Genomic DNA, 21,807 nt, shown 5'->3' on the forward strand with positions numbered 1-21,807 from the left:
GGAAGAAAGATTTCGTACATTTGGTGCATTTGTGTATGGCGTCAGAAGTCGCGATGGAGTTGGCGGAAGCCCCAGCCCAATCGTTGTTAGGTCCAGATTTTTTATCGTTGTCTTCTTCTGATTCTGAGTTTGATATTGGATTTAATTTTGTGGGGGAAGAGGTAACACGTGCGGATGGAGCGGTCCGTTTTTTAATACGGGGTGAGAATCGTGGCCTTGGGGCTTCAGAGATGGGTGGTCTGTCGACCTGTAGTTTATTTTGTTTCGTAATTGTTCTTCGTGGAGGGGAATCTTCTCTTTTCCGTTTAGAAGTGCTGGAAATATGACAATCCATAGTCAGTTACTTCTTATCAAAATTTACAATTTTTTATATAAATAAGCAAACTAATTACAAATCATGACATGAATACTCGAATACTCGAATAGTTTTAATTCTCCTGTACCGTTCAGGATTTTCTTTGGTTTGCGGGAAAGGAATGATGCAAAAAGCAGTTTCTTCGTCTTCGTAGTTGACCAAATCTTCTTCCTCTGATTTTACAATGCTTGGCTCGAAGTAGGACTTAATGTCATCATCCAAGAATTGGTCGCCCAGATAAGCGAGAGGGTCAAGGTTATCTGCGCCCCCTTCTTTCTCCTCCTCCACTTTGACTTGAACCTCTTCTTCGGCAAAATTTGCCGAATGCTCTCCTAATTGATATGATAGTTAGTTTAGTTAGTTGTATTTAAAGTGACTGGTAATGAATTGAATTTTCGAAAATACTAAACCTGGCACGCGGAGAAAAAACTTGTCACGAATTTGTAGAATTTTATCCCTTGCATTACTTTGTAGCTGGGGGGAGGAGGATGTGTGCAAAATCGTGGCCTGAATTTGTTCAATTTTCGACCCAATTTCTTCATCCAGGATTGAAATTTTCCTCCTAATTTGTCCCATTGTGCTTATGATAGGATAACAATCGCCACAAAGGTCAAACATCTCATCGCCGTCAAATTCATGTTCGGAGTTTAAAGACTTGTAATTATGATGACAAAGTGTTAACAGTTTAAGGAGGGTTTCGAGTCGAATTGTTTCCGGAAATTTGTCGCCGTCGCGGAAAACTTGTAAACAGAAGAGGCACACCTGGGTCAACATGTCGAATAAATATCTAGAAATAAATAAAAATGTACGATGCGATTAAATGATTGTCATTACAATTGTGTTGAATATTTTGAAGAAAAAAAATTTAGCAGACAGACGGACAAAATTTGTAGTTGAATATGCGCAAAATTTAATCATGTAAACTAGTCATTACCATGCAAATTATAGGATTATGATAAATATGTGGTTTACCCATGAGAAGACAAGTTAATTGTTAATTTTTTAGCTTAAAAAATTAGGTGAAAACGCAGCTGCAAGTTTTGTTTTTATTTACTTTCAGAACTCAAACTCGTGCCAAAAAAAGTCTCAGAAATGAAGACAAAGGGAAACAAATTTTCATGCAACTCGAATTTTAATGATATTCTTTTATAGCGTCATTTTCTTGTACAAATAATCATGGATTTTAACATGTCAATAAAATATTTTGAAATTATTTTTATCAACAGCTAATCAGCTATAGCTTATATAGCTTCATCAGCTATTAAATTATTCATATAGGTTCATATATTAAATACAATTAAAGCAATTTCTTATTTAATTTGTAGCATGAGCAAAGCAGACACATTTTACTTAAATATTCCTCTACATAATTATTAAATATCAAACACAATGTCCTCCGTTTAATAATAATTTTCCTTACAAAAATATAAATTAATCCTGTCGAAAAATGGAAATTTAGCAATATTGCTTAAAAAATTAAGCATTCTCATTCTTTGGCATCAAAAGCATCCTTTTTCGATCTTGGCAGCATATCTTTCGTTTTTTCCAGGACGACGCCGTGAGCCCCTTTCAAATGCGTGGTCAGCGCTGTGTTGACCGCGAACCCTTTTCCGCACTGGTCGCAGATGAAGGGGCGCTCTCCCGTGTGCGCTTGGCGGATGTGGCCACGAAGAAAGAACGGAGTTTTGAATCCTTTATCGCAGTGGGGACATTTGTGCGGGGTGGGAGGAACGTAGCCCGGAGTGTGGATGCTTTTCACATGCAGGTTCAAAGGGGTCCTGGTCTTGAAGGCTTTATCGCAGTGGGGGCAGGGGTAGGGTCGCTCGCCCGTGTGAGTACGCATGTGAACGTTGAGATACGACAGGCCGAAAAAACAGGCGCCACAAGTCTGTAAGTAATGTATAGAAAATTTTGGGAATTTAATCAATTTGTGAAAAGCAATTTTAAGAAATTAAAGAATTTAAAAATCTCTACTGCACACATAAGAAATAAATTGCAATGTATGTTTAAAGTGATCACTTTTCACTGAAGGGTCATCACTAAAATTTGTAGACTAACGTTTTTAGTGATGACTCGATTTTAGTCTAAGCTCGTAAAAATCAGCACATTTTTAATAATTTCTAGGGTTTGAGATTTTATTTTAAAATTCTGGATGACAAATTTGCATTCAGCAAGTTGATTAATAAAATACCGGTGAGTTTATTAAGCCAGTTTTGAAGCATCTTAAACAAATTTATCTTCCAGAATTTTTAAATACATTCCAAGAGCCGAGAATTGATTAGAAATGTGTTGATTTTGACCATTTTAGCAGTCATCGAGTCATTGCGTCCTGCGAAAAATAAACCGGATTGGCAAAAAGTATTTTATGAACAATTACCTGACATTTGTGCTTCTTATTTCCCACGTGAAGCCTGTTGTGTATTCTTAATCCTGCGTCGGACGTGAAAGTACTTCCGCTTTTGGAAAATTATAAAAAATTCGTTCATCATTTATCTTTCATTTTGTAGCAGCTATAAAACCAAATTATGTGCTCACCATTCATCACAAACGAACGGGTCTTGGCCGTGCAGTCTAACACGGTGAGATTGTAAGCTACTCAATTTTACAAATGTTTCGCCACACGTGTCGCATTTGACTCGATTTTTGCCCTCGTGACGATTAAGGTGGACCTTGAGGTCAACGGGGAGATAAAACCCTTTGCCGCATATGTGACAAATATGCGGAGCTGTAGAGGTTGAAGAGTGGTCCCGGAGGATGTGGCGTTGCAGGGTGGGCTTCTCGACAAAGGTGGCGTCACAGTGGGGGCATTTCTCCGTTTTTTCGCCAGTGTGGGTACGAGAATGCCTGGGATAAAAAAAAGTTAATAATTAATGCTGAACAATCTTTTCAAACATGTTTTAATTTAATTTAACTGTGTCAGAAACATTATACACTTTGTAGAAATCCGCTAGTAAAATTATACCAAGCGGTATTTATATATTACTCTGCCATAGTGGAATTGATAAATACTGCAGTAGTAGCTCAGTATTAAAGTTTTGCCACATCGGTAGTAAATTTCTAACCACCGGAATGGTTTTAATACCAAGCAGAACCAACTTTAATACAAGTCGATATCTTCCCTACTATACCAGATTTCTAACAGTGTAGCTAAATATTTACTTCTCCATAGCTGTCTTATCCGTGTATCCTTTCCCACAATATGGACAATGAAACTTATCAGTTTTCGCTTGGTGTGACTCTGCATGTCGAAAAAGCCTCGCCTCGTCCTCGAATCGGGCGTCACACACGTCACAAACGACGGGTTTGATCCCTTCAACTTCATGTAGTTTCAAATGTCTCGCCAAATTTTCCTCGAGGCAGAATTTCTTCCCGCATTTGACACAGGTCAATTTCTTCTCTCCCTTTTCATGGCGAATCACCATGTGAGCAGCGAGACCATTTTGTCGACGGAATTTAGCCTTGCAAAGTTTACACTGATGAGGGGAAATGCCTTCGTGGGTAGTTTTCAAGTGGGCGTCCCGGGATGAGATGGAGCGAAACGTGGCGGTGCAGGACGGCGCGATGCAAGGGATACTATGGTCGCGGGTGGAATGGCGAGTAAGGGCGTATTGCGTCGTGAAAGATTTGGAACACGAGGTACATTTGTGGGGGCAGGGGTCGATGGCGGCAGAAGTGGAGATGGAGTCGACGAATTCAATACTAGGAGCCAAATCTTCATCATCGCTGTCAGGTGTAGCTTTTGTATCGTCGTCTTCTGATGATGATTCAGAGTTTGACATTGGATTGAACGCTTTGATGACACGGACCTGCACAAGACTATTGAAACGTATGGGTGGAGCGGTTTCTTCTTTGGTGGTGGGTGAGATTTGTGGCATTGTCGCTAATTCACGGGTTGGAGTTATATCAGGCTGCAGTTTATTCTTTTTCGTAATTGTGTTTCGTAAAGGAGGGGAGCCTTCAGTTCTTCGTTTCATGGGGCTAGAAATATGCAAATCCATAGTTAGTAAGTAATCCATCATTAGTACATTTCCCTCAAAATTTTTAAATTATATTATTGCCACCAAACTACAAATTATGACCTGAATTTCAACACTTACATATTTTTAATCTTTGTACATTTGGGATTTTCGTTTGGATCTTTGGTTTGAGGCCAAGGAATAATACAAAAAGCAGATTCTTCGTCTTCATCTTCAATGAAATCTTCCTTCTCTGTTTTTTCCATGCTTGCCTCGCAGAAAGAATTAATGTCGTCGTAGAGTAATTCGTCGCTGACATCGCCAAGGGGATTAGTTTCATCTTCAAATTTGATATCATCCTCACCTGGTAGAATATTTGTATCATGTTCTTCCATATTTTCTCCTATTTAATTGAAAGGATATGTAAAAGAAGTGCTAATAAATAATTAAATTTATTAGCAAATTTGTAACCTGGAAAAATGTGTTCCAACTTGACTTGGGGCTCGTTGGAGGCAAAATTGTTGTCATGTTCCTCGTTCTCACCTCAAATTAAAATCATACACAATTAGTATGTAAATTAAGTAATTTTATTTTTAAAACTTCTCACCTGTCACGCGCAGCAGAAGCATGTCACGAATTTGTATAATGTTTTGTTTTCCATTATGCAGTAAATGGGAAGAGGACGAAGTGTGCAAAATTGTGGCCTGAATTTCCCTAACTTTTGACCCAATTTCTTCCTCCAAGAGTGAAATTTGCCTCTTATTTTCTCCTATTGTGCTCAAGAGGAAATAACAATCGGTACAAAATTGGCATATCTCGTCATCTTCAACTTCAGCAGATTTGGAATTTTGATGGCACGGGGTCACCAATCTGAAGAGGATTTTCGCTCTGATTTGTTGTGCGCATTTTTCTACCGTGTCACAGATAACTTTTAAACACAAGAGGCAGACCTCCTGGTTCGTCATGTCGAAGGAATCTAGAAATAAATAAAAATGTACGTTACGATTAAATATGTGACATTTTCGGAACTACGACTTGTTTACATATAGATATGTACAACAATTTCAAATTATCAGAAACAGGTATGTAAAAATGTTAAAATTTTGGTGATCTATAAAAATTAGGGTATACACCCCACCTACAAACTTTGGAATACAAACTTTGACGGTGGCGATCAAATGAAAAGCTTACACGAACCGATACGCCAATTATATAAAAAAAAACTTCGGAAATATTGCATTCACAAATACGACGGGTAAAAAATCTGGCCTAATTTTTTGACAAATTGTGTATCATGTAAATATGTACATACATTCATAAATTCACACGTTTCATTTCAAACCAAATGAAAACCTTAATTTTGACAAAAATACAACAAAACTCAGGAGTCCTGAGTCAGGACAAGACAAAACTCCTTGGTTAAAAATGTAAAAAAAAGTTTAGAAGAACTAAATATGCAATACTTACTTGCATTTATCAATAATTTGTTTACTTTACAAAATAAACATTTCAGAAGAGAAATTTTGTGTTACTTTCGAGTTCCCCGTCATCACGGGCCCCTAGCTTTTGCCTACCTTGATTATCTTCTATTTGCTTCTCAATTGGATTATCACGGCGCAAAAACAGAGATGGAACGGCTGTTGAGGATAGATTTCTTCTAAACTGGGTCGTTTTGAAACACTTCTCTGGAAAGTGAAGGCTGCAAATCGTTGCAAATTTCGTCGGTTGCCAGTTATTTTCATTCTTAATGTCGCGAATCACATCTATCCATTCCTGTCGTGGACCATTGGGTGGGAACCTGTTTACATATGTACGAGGATGAAAATAATTGTAAACCTTTGAACTTGATATAATTAATTACATATTTTTACACACTTGTGATAAGACAGATGCTCAGCAACCTTTCGGTAGGCCTCGACGCAACTTGGAATCGAGCAACAACCTTGGTAGTTCATTTTCCTTGTGATTTCCTAAAATAAATTAAATATGTGGTATTAGTATTTTGAAAAAATTGACAGATTTTGAACTTATTTACAATTTACATAAATACTTAATGTAAAAATGCAGCTATTAAATACCGTGCGAATTATAGGATAATGAAAAATAAGTACTTTACCCTTGAAACGACAAATTGCTTCTTTTTAGTTAACTTTGAAGATAAAAATCTGGTGAAAATGCAGCAGCATGGTTTGTTTTTGTTTATTCATTATTTACAAAATTATCAGCCGAACTCAAACTCGTGCCAAAAAAGAGCAGAGAACGTCTCAAAAATGAAGTTGAAAGAAAGTAAAGTTTCATGAAAAACTTGTTTCAGCTTTTCATGCAAAACTTGTAGCTAAATTACTGAATTAAATAAATCTTTTAAATCATGAATTTGAAATTAATCGTTTAAAATTGTCACTTTTTCACAAATAATCATGGATTTAAATTAAGATGTCAATAACATATTTTGTAGCTCCATCAGTTATTTATTCATGTGAGTGAACATATTATAAAAGGCTTGCTAATTTAATTTCAAGTTAAATTTAATTGCACCTTAATTATAGTTGGGATTAATTCCCCAATATATAGCTTCAGGACGACACAAATTAAAATTTAGCAAAATAAATTACAAATTTTAATTTAGTCATTTGCTTCTTCTATCTGAAACGCATCCTTTTTCGATCTTGGCAACCTGTCTTTCTTCTCAGGAACGACGCCATGGGCCGTTTTCAAGTGCGTGGTTAGCGCTGAGTTGACCGCGAACTTTTTTGCGCACTTGTCACAGGTGAAGGGCCGCTCTCCCGTGTGCGCCTGGCGAATGTGACATCTCAGGATGAAAGGAGATTGAAATCCTTTGTCGCAGTGGGGGCATTTGTGCGGGGTGGGTGCAATGTAGCCGGGAGTGTGGATAATCTTTACATGCTTGGTCAAATGCGACCTTGTCTTGAAGGCCTTGTCGCAGTGGGGGCAGGGGAATGGTCGCTCGCCCGTGTGACTTCTCATGTGAATGTTAAGATCCCCCCTACTCATAAAACAGGCCCCAGAAGTCTATATAAAGATAAATACAATTTTAAAATCAAAATGAAAGACATTTCATATCATTTCTTACAAAAATTAATTCCAGAAACCATTTCATGAAATTTAACATTAAGACTCTGCGAATCTCAGAAATGTTAAAATTAAGTTGTTTTATCTTATTCCGAATTTTCACCTCGCATTTGTGTCTTCTGTCACCTGCGTGGGCTTTCTTGTGCAGGTTAAAGCCTTTCGACGTTCTAAAAGTAGCTCCGCTTTTGCACAATGACAAAAATTACTTGGTGTCCATTAGTCCATATAAGATTTAGTGGCTGAAACAATGAAATTACCATTCGTCGCAAACCATCGGATCTTTGCCATGCATCTTGACAAGGTGAGCTTGTAAGCTATTCCATGACGCGCATGTTTCGCCACAAGTGTCACATTTCTTTCGAAAAGTCCCCTCATGACGGGCAAGGTGGCCCTTGAGGTCGGCGGAATGATAATATCCTTTCCCGCAAATGTCGCAAATATGACTAGTAGGTCCGGCAGGGTGGGCGCGCGCGATGTGGCGCTGCAAGGTGTAGTTGTCGCCCACAGTGTGATCACAGTGAGGACATTTCTCAGTTTTTTCCTTGGTGTGGATCTTCAAGTGTCTGGAATGATGAAGGAAATAAAGTTAGATTCGACGTTTGTACCATTTCTGGTCGTGCAAACGCGTATTTATCTGCTCCAGAACAGCGGATTCCTCTTCAAAAAACCCCCCTAAAACAATTTAGACCACATTTTTTTGGGAAATCATGAACACCCATTCCCAAAAAGAACCATCACGCTCAGTTAAATTGAATGAAATGTCAAATTAGATTACAAGCACAAACCCCTAAGCAAACAAGTTGTGTGAAGCGTTAATCGCCATGAATCCCTTTGTTCCTTCAAAAATGTAGACCACATACATTTTTAGGTAGGCAATGAACATGTTAGGCCAGTAGAGATGTGCAGGGCAGGCATTTTTCATTGCCCGCCCTACCCTATACCCTACTTAGCCCAGCCCTGCCCTACCCTACCCTATAGGGTAGGGTAAAATTGAAACCCGGCCCTGCCCTACCCTGGAAAAATAAAGCCCGCCCTAGCCCTACCCTAGATTTTCTTTATCAATAAAAACCCTACCCTACCCTATAGGGCTTTGGGCCCAGGCCCTATTCATAATTGTTTATGCAAATCATTTAAAGCAACTAATAATATTAATATATTATTAGTTCGCAATTATGACGATTAAAAAAATTATAATGACATTAAAACTTTAAAAATGGTCTAGTAATTTTGTAAATCAAAGTTAATTTCGTTACGTTTCCACCTGATAAAAATGAAGTTCTTGGCTCTTGTACTCCTGTGGTTGAACAATTCTTATATCTATGGGATGTGGCGCAAGAAACTTTTTGCAACTTTCCAAATTTTGTGTCGCCACACCAGTAACAAATGTCAACATGGAGTAGTCAATCTCCATAGTATAATCAATTTTAAGTACTTGTAACACACGTGAATTAATACAGCAGAAAGATGACGAAAATAGTCCCGCGTCTCATTTCTAATGGCCTGCTCGATGGTTGTGTAAGTCAATTGTGTGTGGGAATGCCGAATGAGGGACGTGATACGAGTTCGGATAGGTTTCAATGGAAGTACAGATTAGATGTTTATTCAGAAAGAAAGTTGACAGTACAGAACAGAACCAAGAGTGAATGCTGCTCACTCTTTTTATCATGCAGAGTCGGAGAAAGTAGAACTTTCCCCGACTTTTACAATTGTTGTACGCATGTTCTGGCTTCTCTCTTTGTCTGATGCTTATGCATCGTGACATCCTTCCCTTCCTTATCTTTTTTTGCTTGCTATGCACTAATTGTGTTTAATAGCTGACAAAAGCTTAACGGAATACATAGAAAGCGAATTGTTCCCAGACAGCAAACTCGTCCATAAATGGGTGAAAGAGGGAGAGAAGAAGAGAAATACCAGAACGAACACACACACATGTACATTCAATATTCCTTACGGAAAATAGTAATTACTACTTGATGGATTTGCTTAAATGTAAATTTTTGATTCTTATTAGTCTTAGGAATCTTCTAGGTCTATTAGGAATATTATTTTACATAACTCCAATTATTATTATAGATTTAATTAGGTGTTGAAATTTTTCGCCATTTACGGTAATGTTAATAAAATGCTAAATAACTAGTCGTTGGACTAAATTTGAATGCAAATAGTGAGTGTCAAAGGGAAACTTAGCTGGACAAGGTTAAGCATGTAAAAGTATAACTATCTGCGGGTATTGTATGTGTCGATTTTCATGAGACTTGTGATGACAGTTGACTTTTAGAATTTGGGTAAAATGTATGTAATTGGGCCAAAGAGGGTCTTTCCCGAAATCTGAAATTGTATGGTTTTATGTCTTTTTAATGTGACCACAAGTTCCCCTCCATTCCTGAATGGATAGCAACTAGATTTTAGATATTGTCCCCTCTCTACCGCATCTTTTTCGCTGTAATTTATTATTTCCCATGCAAGTGCAGCTATGCATTCTTCCCCAGCGGTGTAGTATGTTGTTGGAGTTTGAAAATAAAGGTCTGGAGAAAGTAACCTATCAATTTCATAAAAATGGTGAAAAAGAGAGTGTATCCCCCGTCGGAAATTATTCCAAAACTGAAGGTTTTGTATCCTGTAATTAAAAATTGGAAGCGACAAGAAGAAGTAGGTCTCTTTCCTTCTCTGAGGACTAAAAAGGGGTGGATGCAAGTAATTGGACGGCTGACAAATAAAAGCAAAAGTGAACAATTCCGATTTTACAATCGATTGACCCCTCTGATGAGAACTCAATTATTTCAATTGGATTTATTTATGTGTTTAAAGTTGAATAGACTGCGTGGAGATTGTAGCAGTGTTTTTATGAATTCTTTTGTGAAAGAAGCTGCCGATCGGAATGTAGAAATACGAAATAAATGTGGTGTTGCTCCTACTTCAAAATGTAATGGGTGGAATTTAAGGAATGCATTGGAAGCCAATTTTAATTCGCATAATAACTTACCAACAGTAGTGGACTTGAACAGTTTAAAACGAGAAGGAGCTGCTTTAACATCATTATTACACATTTGAAAATGAGATTACAAGGAAATAATATCGTCAATCGGGTAAGACTTTCTCTTTTTTTTGTAAACTAATGCATGCATACTGAATAGAGCATACTCTTTTTATTGTAGTATGTTAAATACGGGGCTGTGCAGCCAAGATGCGTCTACCTTGAGAAGACATTCATTTCCCCGTATTTGCTGGCTGAATTGGAGGATAGCTGGGAAAAACTCTTCATCCCAGTGGAAATTGCGGCCGAATACCCTGGCTTTAATATTTTTAATTTAAAGATGACCGAAAATGTACCGGGTGCACCTTCACACTCGATACTGATTGTTGTTAATAAAATAGAAATGATGATGAAACTATACGATGCAAACTATTTCCATTGTAAATCAAACTGTTCGTTATCAAAGCGATGCTTTCAAGAGATTTTAGTGGATTTGAAACAGTTTTTTATTCATTTTTATGATTTAAAATTTCGAATTCATGTTGCTTTCCACTTCTTCGACAACAATGTGATATCTGATGAATAGATACAAATTAACTAAGACGAGATAAATTCCATCATCTAATTTACTGTGAGTGAGTTCAACATTGCAAGAAGCCATCGGGTAAAGTACAATGCTACTGTCAAGTTGAGCTTTTATTTTTATTTCATCATTCCTCTCCTCAGCTATCACAGATTGATCGAATAAAGGAAGAGACTTAAGTAAATTGGGACGATTGGGGAGAAAGCTGATTACTTCTCCTGTCTCCATGACTAAATGTTCCTTTTTGAAATCTAATGTAATTCCATACTGTCGCAAAAAATTTCTTCCTAATAGGACTTGGAATATCTTCGTCTTGGTTGGGAATAAATTAACTCGAAAGTTTTGGTCTCCAATTTGGAGATTGACCATAATTTGTTTAGACAAGAATATAGGTTTGTCTGTAATTCCATACACTATGACGTCTGACTGGGATGTTGATACGTAAGGTATCTCATTAAGTAGTTCTTCGTTAATTAAAGAAATATCTGATCCAGAATCCAATATTGCTACAAGATGTGGTTGGTTTAATTCAGGAATTTGTATTCGAATTGATGTTAGTGATTGTTGGAGTAAGTTGACGTTGTATTCTGGTAGTGAGGGAGATTCCTTCCTGGGGGTCCTCTCTCCCCCTCTCGATAGTTTAAAGGACAGTTGTATCGTATGTGCCATATTTCATTACAGCCAAAACAGCGTCTTGGTCCTTGTTGCCAAGTGGCACGTTGAGGTCGAGGAGAGTATCGTCCGGGTGGTTCCATAAATGAGACTTGTTTTGTTCCGCTCATGTCATTTTTTTCACGGGTCTGATCTTGTCTTGGATATTGTTGAAAATCTGGTTGTTTTTTTGGATACGCATTTCTCTCGTAGGGATACTCTCTAGTCTGCTCGGAGTATTGACGTGGTGGAGAAAAATAAGATTGCCCAGGATTAGATGTATAAGAAGATACCTCTCTCTCTGTTTGTGGCGTTCTGTATATGGGTCTCCTGTCTTTCCCGGGTCGAGAGCTCTGCATTAATACAATCTCGTTGTGGTCGGTTTCATGACGTTCAGCTAATTGTTCTGCCAGCATAGTTGATTCATCTGCTTTGATTAGTAGTTCCATCAATTTCGATAAGGTTTCTGGATTGTGTAGATTTAGGTTAGTAAGGACAGCGGGTTTAAGTCCTCTCTTTATGTAATTTATGCGTTTCTTGTCTGACATGTCCTTCTCTAGTCGTGTGCAAAGATTATCCACTCGCACTGCAAAAGCATAGCAGCTTTCTTCTTTCTTTTGTTTTGTATGCCATAATTTATATTGGATTGCTTCGTGTCTCGTCTCAATTGGTCCTCCACTATTTAGAAATGAAGATTCTAAGGATTTCCAATCCCAGTCACCTTTTCCTTCACGCTCTCTTTGAGTGGTATTTTGAATATACCATGCGAAAGCGTTTTTCCTCATAAATGACGGGAAAAGGTCAACTTTCATCTTTTCAGTCTAATGGTTGCATTTTGCAATTAAATTGTAACTCTCAATCCAATCCATGGGGTCAGATCCAACGTCTCCATGATATTCTGGAGGTTTAACGGTGTATCTTGAGGGTTTCGTTATTGATTCAAGAGTTTTTCCGGCGTTTGGATCTTGAAAGACTGTTCCCGTATTAAATGTATAATGCGCTGGTCCTGCTTCTCCATCCAAATTGGTGGATTGAAAACGGTGTTTTTTATATGCCAATACTAAGTTCTCAATTTTTTTGCTTGTTTGATTAAATACTTCATCCAAATTTTCGTCTGCTATTAATTTTTCTGTTTTTATTTTATTCAGTTCGGCTTCTTCTTCCTGAGTTAGAGGCTTGTCCTCTTCTTCTCCCTCCTCCTCCTCTTCTTCTTCACGCTTCTCGGTAGGGTCAAACATGATTATAATTATTTCTTATTTAACTCTTTATTTACGGTAGTTTATTTCTAGGGGAATAATCTTATGGTACTGATATTTCTTGTAATCACAATTAGTTGAGATATCACTCAAAATCTTTGATATCACTTCAATTTTCCATTAATCAAGAGTCCTTCTTTTATATTTCAGCAATATAATTTCCATTTGCTGATTCAAATTTTTACTCAATTTGTTTCTCAGAAATCTTGTTTTCCATTTTCTTAATCTTATTAAGTCGGACACTGCTCCCGCGCAGAATAACCGTTCCCGGACGGCGTCCGCTTCTTCTGGCCAGGAATCGTGAACCTGTGGTTTTGGTGGACCGTTCACACTGTATTTATCAATTCTTCAATTTCTCATTGCTTTATTTACTTCTTCTATTATTTTCTTAATTCTATATTTCCTTTTTTGTCTTTGCTCTCAGTAATCCGGTTTTTACTGAGTGGAGTTGTAACCAAAGCGGTACCGTGTAGAATGGGAAACTATATCACCAACATACGGTTGGTGAGGTCTGTCTGTTTGCTTGGCATCCAATCATTTTAGTTGAAAAGGTTGAATATTATCTGGCCAGGATAAGATTGCATTTTGGAGCAGTTGATATAAACAGTAATGTTTTCTTCCTTAGATGATTTCGTCCTCCGTCTTCCACGAGGCAAGTTGAGATTCAACGAAATGTTTGATTATTTTGATGATGGTGGTCAAAAATGCTTGGACATCTTCAAATGCCATAGCCATACAGATAACGATGGCAATTAGTATGGCTAATTGTATCCACATCTGGCAACAGGAGATAGCACACATCTTCTCTTCTTGTTGAATCGGGGAAAGTGGTGGGCAAAAAGAGGACAGTTTCGGTGTATTACAGTTGTGTAATGAAGGGAGCAGGAATTAGTTTTTGAACGAAATCAGTAATTAATTGCAGTTGTCCAATTTCAAAAAGAGATTTAATTGCAGTGGTGCAATATTAAGAAGAGCAGGTTTAATTGCAGTGGTGCAATTTTAGTGCGAAGGTGAGGAAATAGTTGCAGTTGTGCAACGAAGAGAGTTGCAGTAGTGCAACTAAAATTAGACGTCAATTGTTTAATTTTAAAAAAACCTAAGTGTCTCAGTTGTGAGACGATTCGAGATATAAAAGAAACGACATGCTACTGCAAAGAAAAGAAAGTATAATGGAAGCGAAGAACAGTTGTGTTCTTAAATTTTTCAACAGTTGTGTTGAATTTGCAGAGAAATACAATTAATCATCCATCAATTTACCTGAAAAATTTTTTTGTAGAACGAACAATTCTCCAAAATATGTTCCTGTTGCAGTAGTCTCCAGTAGTTTCTGCTGCTCTTCTTGCAGAATTTTACACTATCCCAAAATCTCGCTGCAGACACCAATTTGTAAGTCAATTGTGTGTGGGAATGCCGAATGAGGGACGTGATACGAGTTCGGATAGGTTTCAATGGAAGTACAGATTAGATGTTTATTCAGAAAGAAAGTTGACAGTACAGAACAGAACCAATTCTCTCTTGATCACCTCACTCTTTTTATCATGCAGAGTCGGAGAAAGTAGAACTTTCCCCGACTTTTACAATTGTTGTACGCATGTTCTGGCTTCTCTCTTTGTCTGATGCTTATGCATCGTGACAGTTGACTGCGTTATAGTAAAGCAGAAAAGCCCTACCCTGCCCTACAGCATATTGGTGTACATACAAAAAAGCCCGCCCGGCCCTATACCCTACTTAAAAAAGCCCTAGCCTACCCTACCCTTAAAAATTCAGGGTAATAAAAGCCCGCCCGCCCAAAGCCCTATAGGGTAGGGCAGGGTAGGGTTTTTTTCGGGTATACCCTGCCCTATGCACATCTCTATAGGCCAGTACCACATTTTACTGCCCATTTGACATGCAACAGTTGACGTCCTGTATATTGTTTGTTTTATATGTAATTGACATATCAAAATTCCCATGTTGTGCTAATAAACTATTAAACTGCATTAAATGCACTAAAATAAAAATTACACTAATCCTTAATCAAGAATTAAGGGGATTAATTAATTTAATTTTTAATCCCGAATCTCAGAGAATTGAGAATTAATACAAATCCTTAATCCCAGCAAATGGAATTATTTAATCAATGGCGAAATAAAATTAATACTTAATCCTTACTCCCACAAAAAACATCATTAACCACGGATCTCTGATCAAACCTACCCTAATGGTGGAGGATCAAAAAGAAGTCCCACCACGACGATGAATTTCGCCCCTTTTTCAAATTTATTTTGGGTGTTTTTTGAATCTAACTCAAAAATTGTCATATGCAAACATGTGCAAAAAGGTTGAAGAAACAAAAAATTTAACCCGCAGGACAGCAGAGGGTCAAATTTTTATCAGACCCTCTTTAGCAGGGTCCAGCCACACGCTGGTTTTTGGGGATGACAAATGTTCAAATGTCATAAAAAATAAAACCTATTAAATACCTTTCCAAAGACACCCTATTCTTGCACTTCTGTGGACATTGAGCACACTCGAACGGACTTGAATGCGCTACTGACTCCAAATGGCTCTTAAGACGCTCCTCACTTTCAAATCGCCTATCGCACAGGTCACAAACGACGGGTTTCGTCCCGTCGACGTCATGCAGTTTCAAATGTCTCGCCAAGTTCTCCTCGAGGCAGAATTTCTTCCCGCATTTGACACAGGACAATTTCTTATCCCCATCTTTGTGCCGCATCACCATGTGCGCACCGAGGTAGCTTTGGTGACGGAACTTCCTTTTACAAATTCCACATTGATGAGAGACAAGTTCTTCGTGGGCAGTTCGTAAGTGGAGGGTTCGCTCCATGCCTGGAAAACTTGCCATATTCTACCGGCATGCAGGCAGTACAGCCACGTGGCGACGCAGTACACCTCGGGTTCTAATCCCGGTTAGGGTGTTATTTTTGCAAAAATGTATTTTTGATTTTTTTTGTGAAAAAATTACATGAATTAATTACTTTGACCCTCGCTCGAAATATATATTCTCAGAATGTTAAAATTCAGCCCCACCCACCCGAAAGCAAGGTCGCAAGTAACATTTCCGTGTGGAATTTTAAAATTGACGGGATTCGAAGGACCCGGGTGTAAATTCCTGAATTGCTGATGGATTTTCAAAATGGCGTACGTTTTGAAAACCTGTGACGATTGTGCAAAATATACATTCTCAATTTTTTTAAATTCGGTCCCACCCCTCGAAATCAAGGTCACAAGGTCAAAAAAACAAGACCCAATTCTGTATCGAGTTTGAAAATTCTACAACAGAACTGGGCGCCAAATCTTGGCGGCAAAGCTTGAAATAGTCAGGTCATCGTAAATGCTTGAAATAATTAGGTCGCGATTAGTTGGTCACACCCCCTGCATTGGAGTCATTGTGGCACACAGCACGCTCAAACTGTTTGAACAGCAAAACATTCTGTTCCGTCTTTTTCCCTAAATTAAACGTCGCCAATCCATATAATCTTGTCCATCGCCCTCGTCTTATCAACATGGCTTTGGCGTACACCCCCGGGGGACGGAGGGAGTGGCTATTGGCGCTTTATCCAATACCCAAACATAATACCGCATGTGATATATAATTTTTCTCAGCTCGTCAAGGCGATTAAGGCTAAAAAGTTCAAACTAAAAAAAACCACACCCCCTGTGGGAGTGGTTTTCGAAACACTTGTAAATCTCAGCAACCACCTCATGTGACATATCATTTTCCTCAGCGAATCAAGGCGATCACGGAACCGTAATTGACATTTAAAAAAACCACACCCCCTGTGGGTGTGGTTGTCAACACGTGTAAATCTTCGAAAGCACGTCAAGTGATATATCGTTTTTCTCAGGTCGATGAGGAGATTCTGATCGAACAATTCAAATTCACGGACCACTCCCTCAGTGGGTGTGGTCCTTGGCAACTTTTCGATTTCGACGAGACCATGTAATGTGGTATACCATTTTTATCAGCTCGACGAGGGGCTTTGGACTGAATACTTAAGATTTATGAACCACTCCCCCAGTGGATGTGGTCCTCGGCGACTTTTCAAGACAAGAAAATCGATGGCTAATGCGAAATGAGATAAATAATTGATTGCTGGCTTAACCAATAAATTCCCCTCTAGTAACTCGCTGAAGCTACGCAGCAGTAAAAATTCAACACCAACAACACACAATACATACCTATTTTTAGGAAATTTAACCTTTTTACGATGCAGCCACCTTACTTTTGGAAATTTCAGTGTTAAACTAACTACGCAGCCTCCCGTCCCTCTAGAAATTTAAACTTTTTGTCATTCGGCCACCACGTCCTGTGGAAATTTAATTTTTTTGATATGTAGCCACTCCCATGCGACAAGTATCTAGCTGTATATCCAGCCAGTTAAGTTCTTATGGATTAATTTGGATTTTTGGCGAGCGTTTGAAAATGGTGATTTTCGTGTTTTTGGCGCCTTTAAGTGGGCGTAGCGGGCGCAAATGTGGCCATGGCATCAAACCACTTGGGGGTTCTTGTTCACTCGTGGGATGCTCCAACACATCCAAAGGGAATCGAGATCTGTGTGTGGCAACTAGTGAGGTTCTCCTCCTTAGTTATGCAGCCACTCCCACAGGGGAAAATCAAATTGTACCGTGACCAGGGAAATTGAAATGCAGAATGACTTCTGACGATCTCCATGAGCTATCGCCGGTAAAAAAAAACATCTTATTTTGTTTTCCGGTATTTTAGCTCAAACACCTGTTCACCGGGATTGAAATATTCGATTTTATCAGCTTTTAAAATTTCCATGACCCCTTCTATGTAATGGCATGGGTGAAAGCACTACTGCTTTCGACAAAACTTGTCAACTTTCTCCCTCCATTGTGAAGCAACCAAAAGGCCCACTGCGGGAAAACTTCGAACGGACAATCCCCAGGGCATGCTTTAGGGTTGTTCGGAAGCGCTAGGCCCTATTCGTACTCCTTGACCTCAAAATGACATGAAGTCCACTTATAAAGTTAACTCATTCGTCACCATTCTTGAAATAGCTCCCATTTCATCAATCCTGGGTAGATTTTCTTCATTCTTGGTACAAAATGATCTGAATGGATTGTATTTTCAAAAATTTTCAATTTTTTACAAGGTCAACAAATTCTGCGCACTAACAAAAAAAGGCCAAAACGCCAAGTCTCACATAACCCCATAAGTGGGGTATCGTTGAAAAGGTCTTGGCGGGAGGATTAAGAATATATATACTTTATACGGTCTGGGACCACCCCCTGATTTAATAGAGACCGAGGAGCATTATTTATTTCAGGTTTTCCAGGTATACAAACGTTAACACAGGAGCAGATCGAGAGCTAACATTGCAATTAGATTGATGAAAACTCAATAATATTCATCGGCCTCCATATAATCAGGGGGTGGTCCCAGACCCCACAAAGTGTATATATTTTCAATTCTCCCGCCAAGACCTTTCAAATGGTACCCCACTTATGGGGTTATGGGGTTATGTGAGACTTGGCCTATATTTAGTGCGAACGCTTTTTTGACCTTGAATTTAAAATTCTTTAGGAATCTAAACAATACAACCTATTCAGATCATTTTGTACCAAATATGAAGAAAATCTATCTATGGATTCGGGATTAAGGATTAAGGATTAATTAATCCTGATTAATTCTTGATTAAGGATTAATATTGTAAAAACCAAGCTATCACCTACCCGGAGTATAGTGTCTTTACGAATATTTAATTGTGCCTTGCTCGTTGGAATTAAAGAAAGTGACTGAGTGAATATACGATTATTTTATCTACTTAAACTGGATTTTATTTTCAACAAATTATCAAATTGTCAACACAATTCAGAGCTCTGCACTAACACGAGTTGATTGGTGACTTACTATTAACAAATTAATCGTGGACATCAATTACAAAGAATTAACAATTCTTACTCTTGATTTCCTACCACGACGACTAAAATCCAAAATGTCTGACTTTGACAACGACTAAAACTCGACTGTGTAGAATTCTTCTACCTACTTACTCACTACGACTATAACAAAGAGAGACGCGCACCTAAAAATTCCACCCTGACGTCACCATGGCAACCACCACCACGTCACGGGGCAATCTTACACGCATATCCAACAATTTACAAAAATACCTAAAACAATTTCATAAATACATCATTTTACATTTAACATACTCCCACCTTCTTTTGTGAGAGCAAAAGAACTATTCTAAAAACAAATTATGCAATATCAAATTCAAATTATACTATACAATTAAATTACAAATTCCACTTCGGATACCACCCTGGTTTCTTCGAGATCCTATCTTGATCCTTACCACCAACTTCCGGCTCCTTCTGGACTTGCTTCTTCTCTTGACATCTTCTTGGAATCCTTGTATTCGGTCGCTCCCACCATTCGGCATTCTTCTCCACCACTTTCTGCACCAGCATCTTCGGCTTAATAATGGCTGGACGATTGAATCCGATGGGGTTACAAGCTTCCATCTTCCCACACGACACTTTATTTCGGTACTTGTCACTGACTAGACCAGGTACCCTTGCTGTCGAGAGTAATCTTGACGTCTTTGGAGTGTAGCTGTTGCCGTTTCCCAATCCGCACCCCCTCATGGCAGGCTGGCCGATTCTGGGAACCCCCACAACACTTCGCTCCCACCGTCTCAACTCGTCGACCTTTACACGTTTATCTTGAGTAGTCTTCTCGACTCGTTGTTGCTCCTCTTGAGTTCTTTTCTCTACAAAGCTCTTCCTTCTACTTGAACTAATTACGACACCAGCGTAATTCAACTTGCAATTGTTGACACCTGGAACCACTCCGCTGATAGTCCATCCAAACACGGATTCCACGGCGATAAATCCACAACCAAGTTTGACCATTCTTCCGGTCATCAAACTTCCCCACAGATCGCTTCCTATCAATATGTCGACTTCCGACGCTGAAGTGTCTGTCGTGTGGATCTTTTTCCGAGCCAACTCTTTACACCAAGGGCCAGGTGGGATTGCTGGGCATGCTCCACAAATAAAGTCCTCGTTGACTAACTGGAGATTCATCCTCGCACAATCCTTCCTATCGATACCGCTGGTAGTGACCCGGTAACAATTCTTTTCTTCGGTGCTAGTCACATGTCCACCGAATAAGCTATTTTGCAGAGTCAACTCGTCCACTACTTGACATTTCAATTCCTGGGCTGTCTTGGTCCTGATGTATGACCTCTGACTTCCCTCGTCGAAAAGTAGCCGGACTTCCTTCTTGACTCCACTTACTCCGCCCACTTTGACACGAAGCGTCTTCATCAGGACAACTTTACTTTTGCATCCCTGACTGAAGTTTGTGGTGGTTTCTTCCACCGAACTACTTGATTCATCTTCATTAATTGACGTCACTTCCTCATCTCGGACCTGACCAGGACACATCACAGAGTAGTGTTTCCGTCCACAAGTTTGGCAACTGACCTCCTTGGTGCAGTCATTTGCATAATGTCCTCTTCCTAGGCAGATGAAGCATCCCCGATTCTCTTTCACCAGGATCTTCTTCTCCTCGAGAGGTAATGTCTGAGCCTTATAGCACTTCTGGCTTTTGTGATTCGACTTTCCACAAAAGACACATCGCTGCTCAGCTTGATGACTTGAATAGAGACCGGCAGCAGTGGGGAAATCTTCACATTCACTCTCTGCATACACGTTAACTTTCTCTCTATTCTTGACTGGACTTTGCCTGAAGGTTGACAGCACAAATTTTCTTTCTTTGGCATTCTGTGCCTCCAGCCGCAAAAACTCCATCAAATTTTCTAAATTGGTAGCAGAAGTTGAATCCGATTTCTTCTCGCGTACCCTTAAGTTACTATTCTGCCAACGGAGTAACACTTGCTGTGGCAGACTGGATTCCACTAATGGATAAATGAGTTCACTTGGATCACTAACTTTCCCCAAAGACTCGAGACTTTTCAAATGACCTTCCAACTGGTCATGCAATTCTTCCACGTCGGCATCTTCTCTTGAATCCGCGGCGCTATTGATAGCCAGGCCCAACAATTGTCTAATATAAATTTGGCGTAAAATCTTCTCATCACCAAACCGGGACTTCAGCTTCTCAACCACCAATGGATAATTCTGATCCGAGCGCGGATAAATCTTGATCACTTTCTCTGCTTCTGATCCGGGGACGATGGCTTGCACCAAATACTGAAACTTCACGTTGACTGGTAACTCTCCATCTTCGTGAATCTGACGGTATTGCGCCCACCACCCCAACCAATTCTTCCAACTCCCATCGAATTTCTGTAGCTCGATCTTGGGCAGTTTGAAGCTTCTATCCTTTTTGATACGCTCCCCATTCACGGTGACATAGCTGCTACTTGCACTCGGACTTGGTGGACGGATTTCTGCATTAAGAATCTTCTCAATATCCATGATAGAAACTCTGATTCTATCTGAATATTCTTCATTCACTGCACTCTCCTCCCCATAAGACTCCGCCGTGCAATTGTCATCCAACATCTGGGTAAGCACTTTTTCATCATGTTCTCTGATCGACGTCTGCAGGGATTCCAACTTCCTTAACTTGATGGTAAGTTCTCTCGAGTCCTTTGGATCTTTCGCCAACTCAGCAACTACACCATCCACCGTCTTGGTAATGGAAGCTCGAACTGGAGCCCTCGCCTTCTTCAGTCGATCCATGATGTTATCTCAAATCCAACAAACAAAACAATTAGAACAGTACACGCTTATTAACTCAATCAGCAACAATGCCGACCTCTATGGCTCCCGAACGCTCAGGATGGGGCCCTCAACGAGGCAAGACAGTAATTGATTAATAGACGAATAAAGTTGAAGTTCCTCTCGGTCGGACACGCCGATGTCAATCTGGTCGGTCACTCCTTCCTCACGGACTACTTCACAGCAACAATAAAAACTAGAAAGGTATCACCTGAACA

At 39.2% G+C, this 21,807-nt stretch overlaps 3 protein-coding genes across 4 annotated transcripts; all 3 read right to left on the reverse strand.

The window, feature by feature from the left end:
• Nucleotides 1-994: 994 nt before the first annotated feature.
• Nucleotides 995-6,562, reverse strand: LOC110861584 (zinc finger protein 37-like). 2 transcript variants are annotated; one of them, XM_022110714.2, is made up of 11 exons: nucleotides 6,428-6,562; nucleotides 6,187-6,281; nucleotides 5,886-6,109; nucleotides 4,919-5,287; nucleotides 4,783-4,854; nucleotides 4,453-4,714; nucleotides 3,515-4,333; nucleotides 2,891-3,199; nucleotides 2,733-2,811; nucleotides 1,328-2,243; nucleotides 995-1,142 (listed from the first exon to the last, which is right to left on the reverse strand). In XM_022110714.2, exons 2-10 carry the CDS (start codon nucleotides 6,264-6,266, stop codon nucleotides 1,842-1,844), a joined length of 2,616 nt encoding a protein of 871 aa, XP_021966406.2. In that variant the 5' UTR covers nucleotides 6,267-6,281; nucleotides 6,428-6,562; the 3' UTR covers nucleotides 995-1,142; nucleotides 1,328-1,841. The 2 variants fall into 2 exon arrangements, with proteins under 2 accessions (XP_021966406.2, XP_035700738.1); XM_035844845.1 differs by having other exon boundaries at nucleotides 1,290-2,243.
• A 209-nt stretch (nucleotides 6,563-6,771) lies between these two features.
• On the reverse strand, nucleotides 6,772-9,364 carry LOC110861585 (zinc finger protein 626). The gene is made up of 4 exons (XM_035844850.1): nucleotides 8,663-9,364; nucleotides 7,659-7,964; nucleotides 7,505-7,583; nucleotides 6,772-7,341 (listed from the first exon to the last, which is right to left on the reverse strand). Exons 2-4 carry the CDS (start codon nucleotides 7,691-7,693, stop codon nucleotides 6,934-6,936), a joined length of 522 nt encoding a protein of 173 aa, XP_035700743.1. The 5' UTR covers nucleotides 7,694-7,964; nucleotides 8,663-9,364; the 3' UTR covers nucleotides 6,772-6,933.
• Nucleotides 9,365-15,226: 5,862 nt separating this feature from the next.
• Nucleotides 15,227-15,710, reverse strand: LOC110861586 (protein krueppel-like). The gene is made up of 2 exons (XM_022110716.1): nucleotides 15,328-15,710; nucleotides 15,227-15,269 (listed from the first exon to the last, which is right to left on the reverse strand). The coding sequence occupies exons 1-2, from the start codon at nucleotides 15,708-15,710 to the stop codon at nucleotides 15,227-15,229; spliced, it is 426 nt and encodes a 141-aa protein (XP_021966408.1).
• Nucleotides 15,711-21,807: the final 6,097 nt, after the last annotated feature.

The sequence above is a fragment of the Folsomia candida genome, unplaced genomic scaffold (assembly GCF_002217175.1).
Source record: "Folsomia candida strain VU population unplaced genomic scaffold, ASM221717v1 Fcan01_Sc043, whole genome shotgun sequence".
In the NCBI taxonomy this organism is placed as follows: Eukaryota; Metazoa; Arthropoda; class Collembola; order Entomobryomorpha; family Isotomidae; genus Folsomia; species Folsomia candida.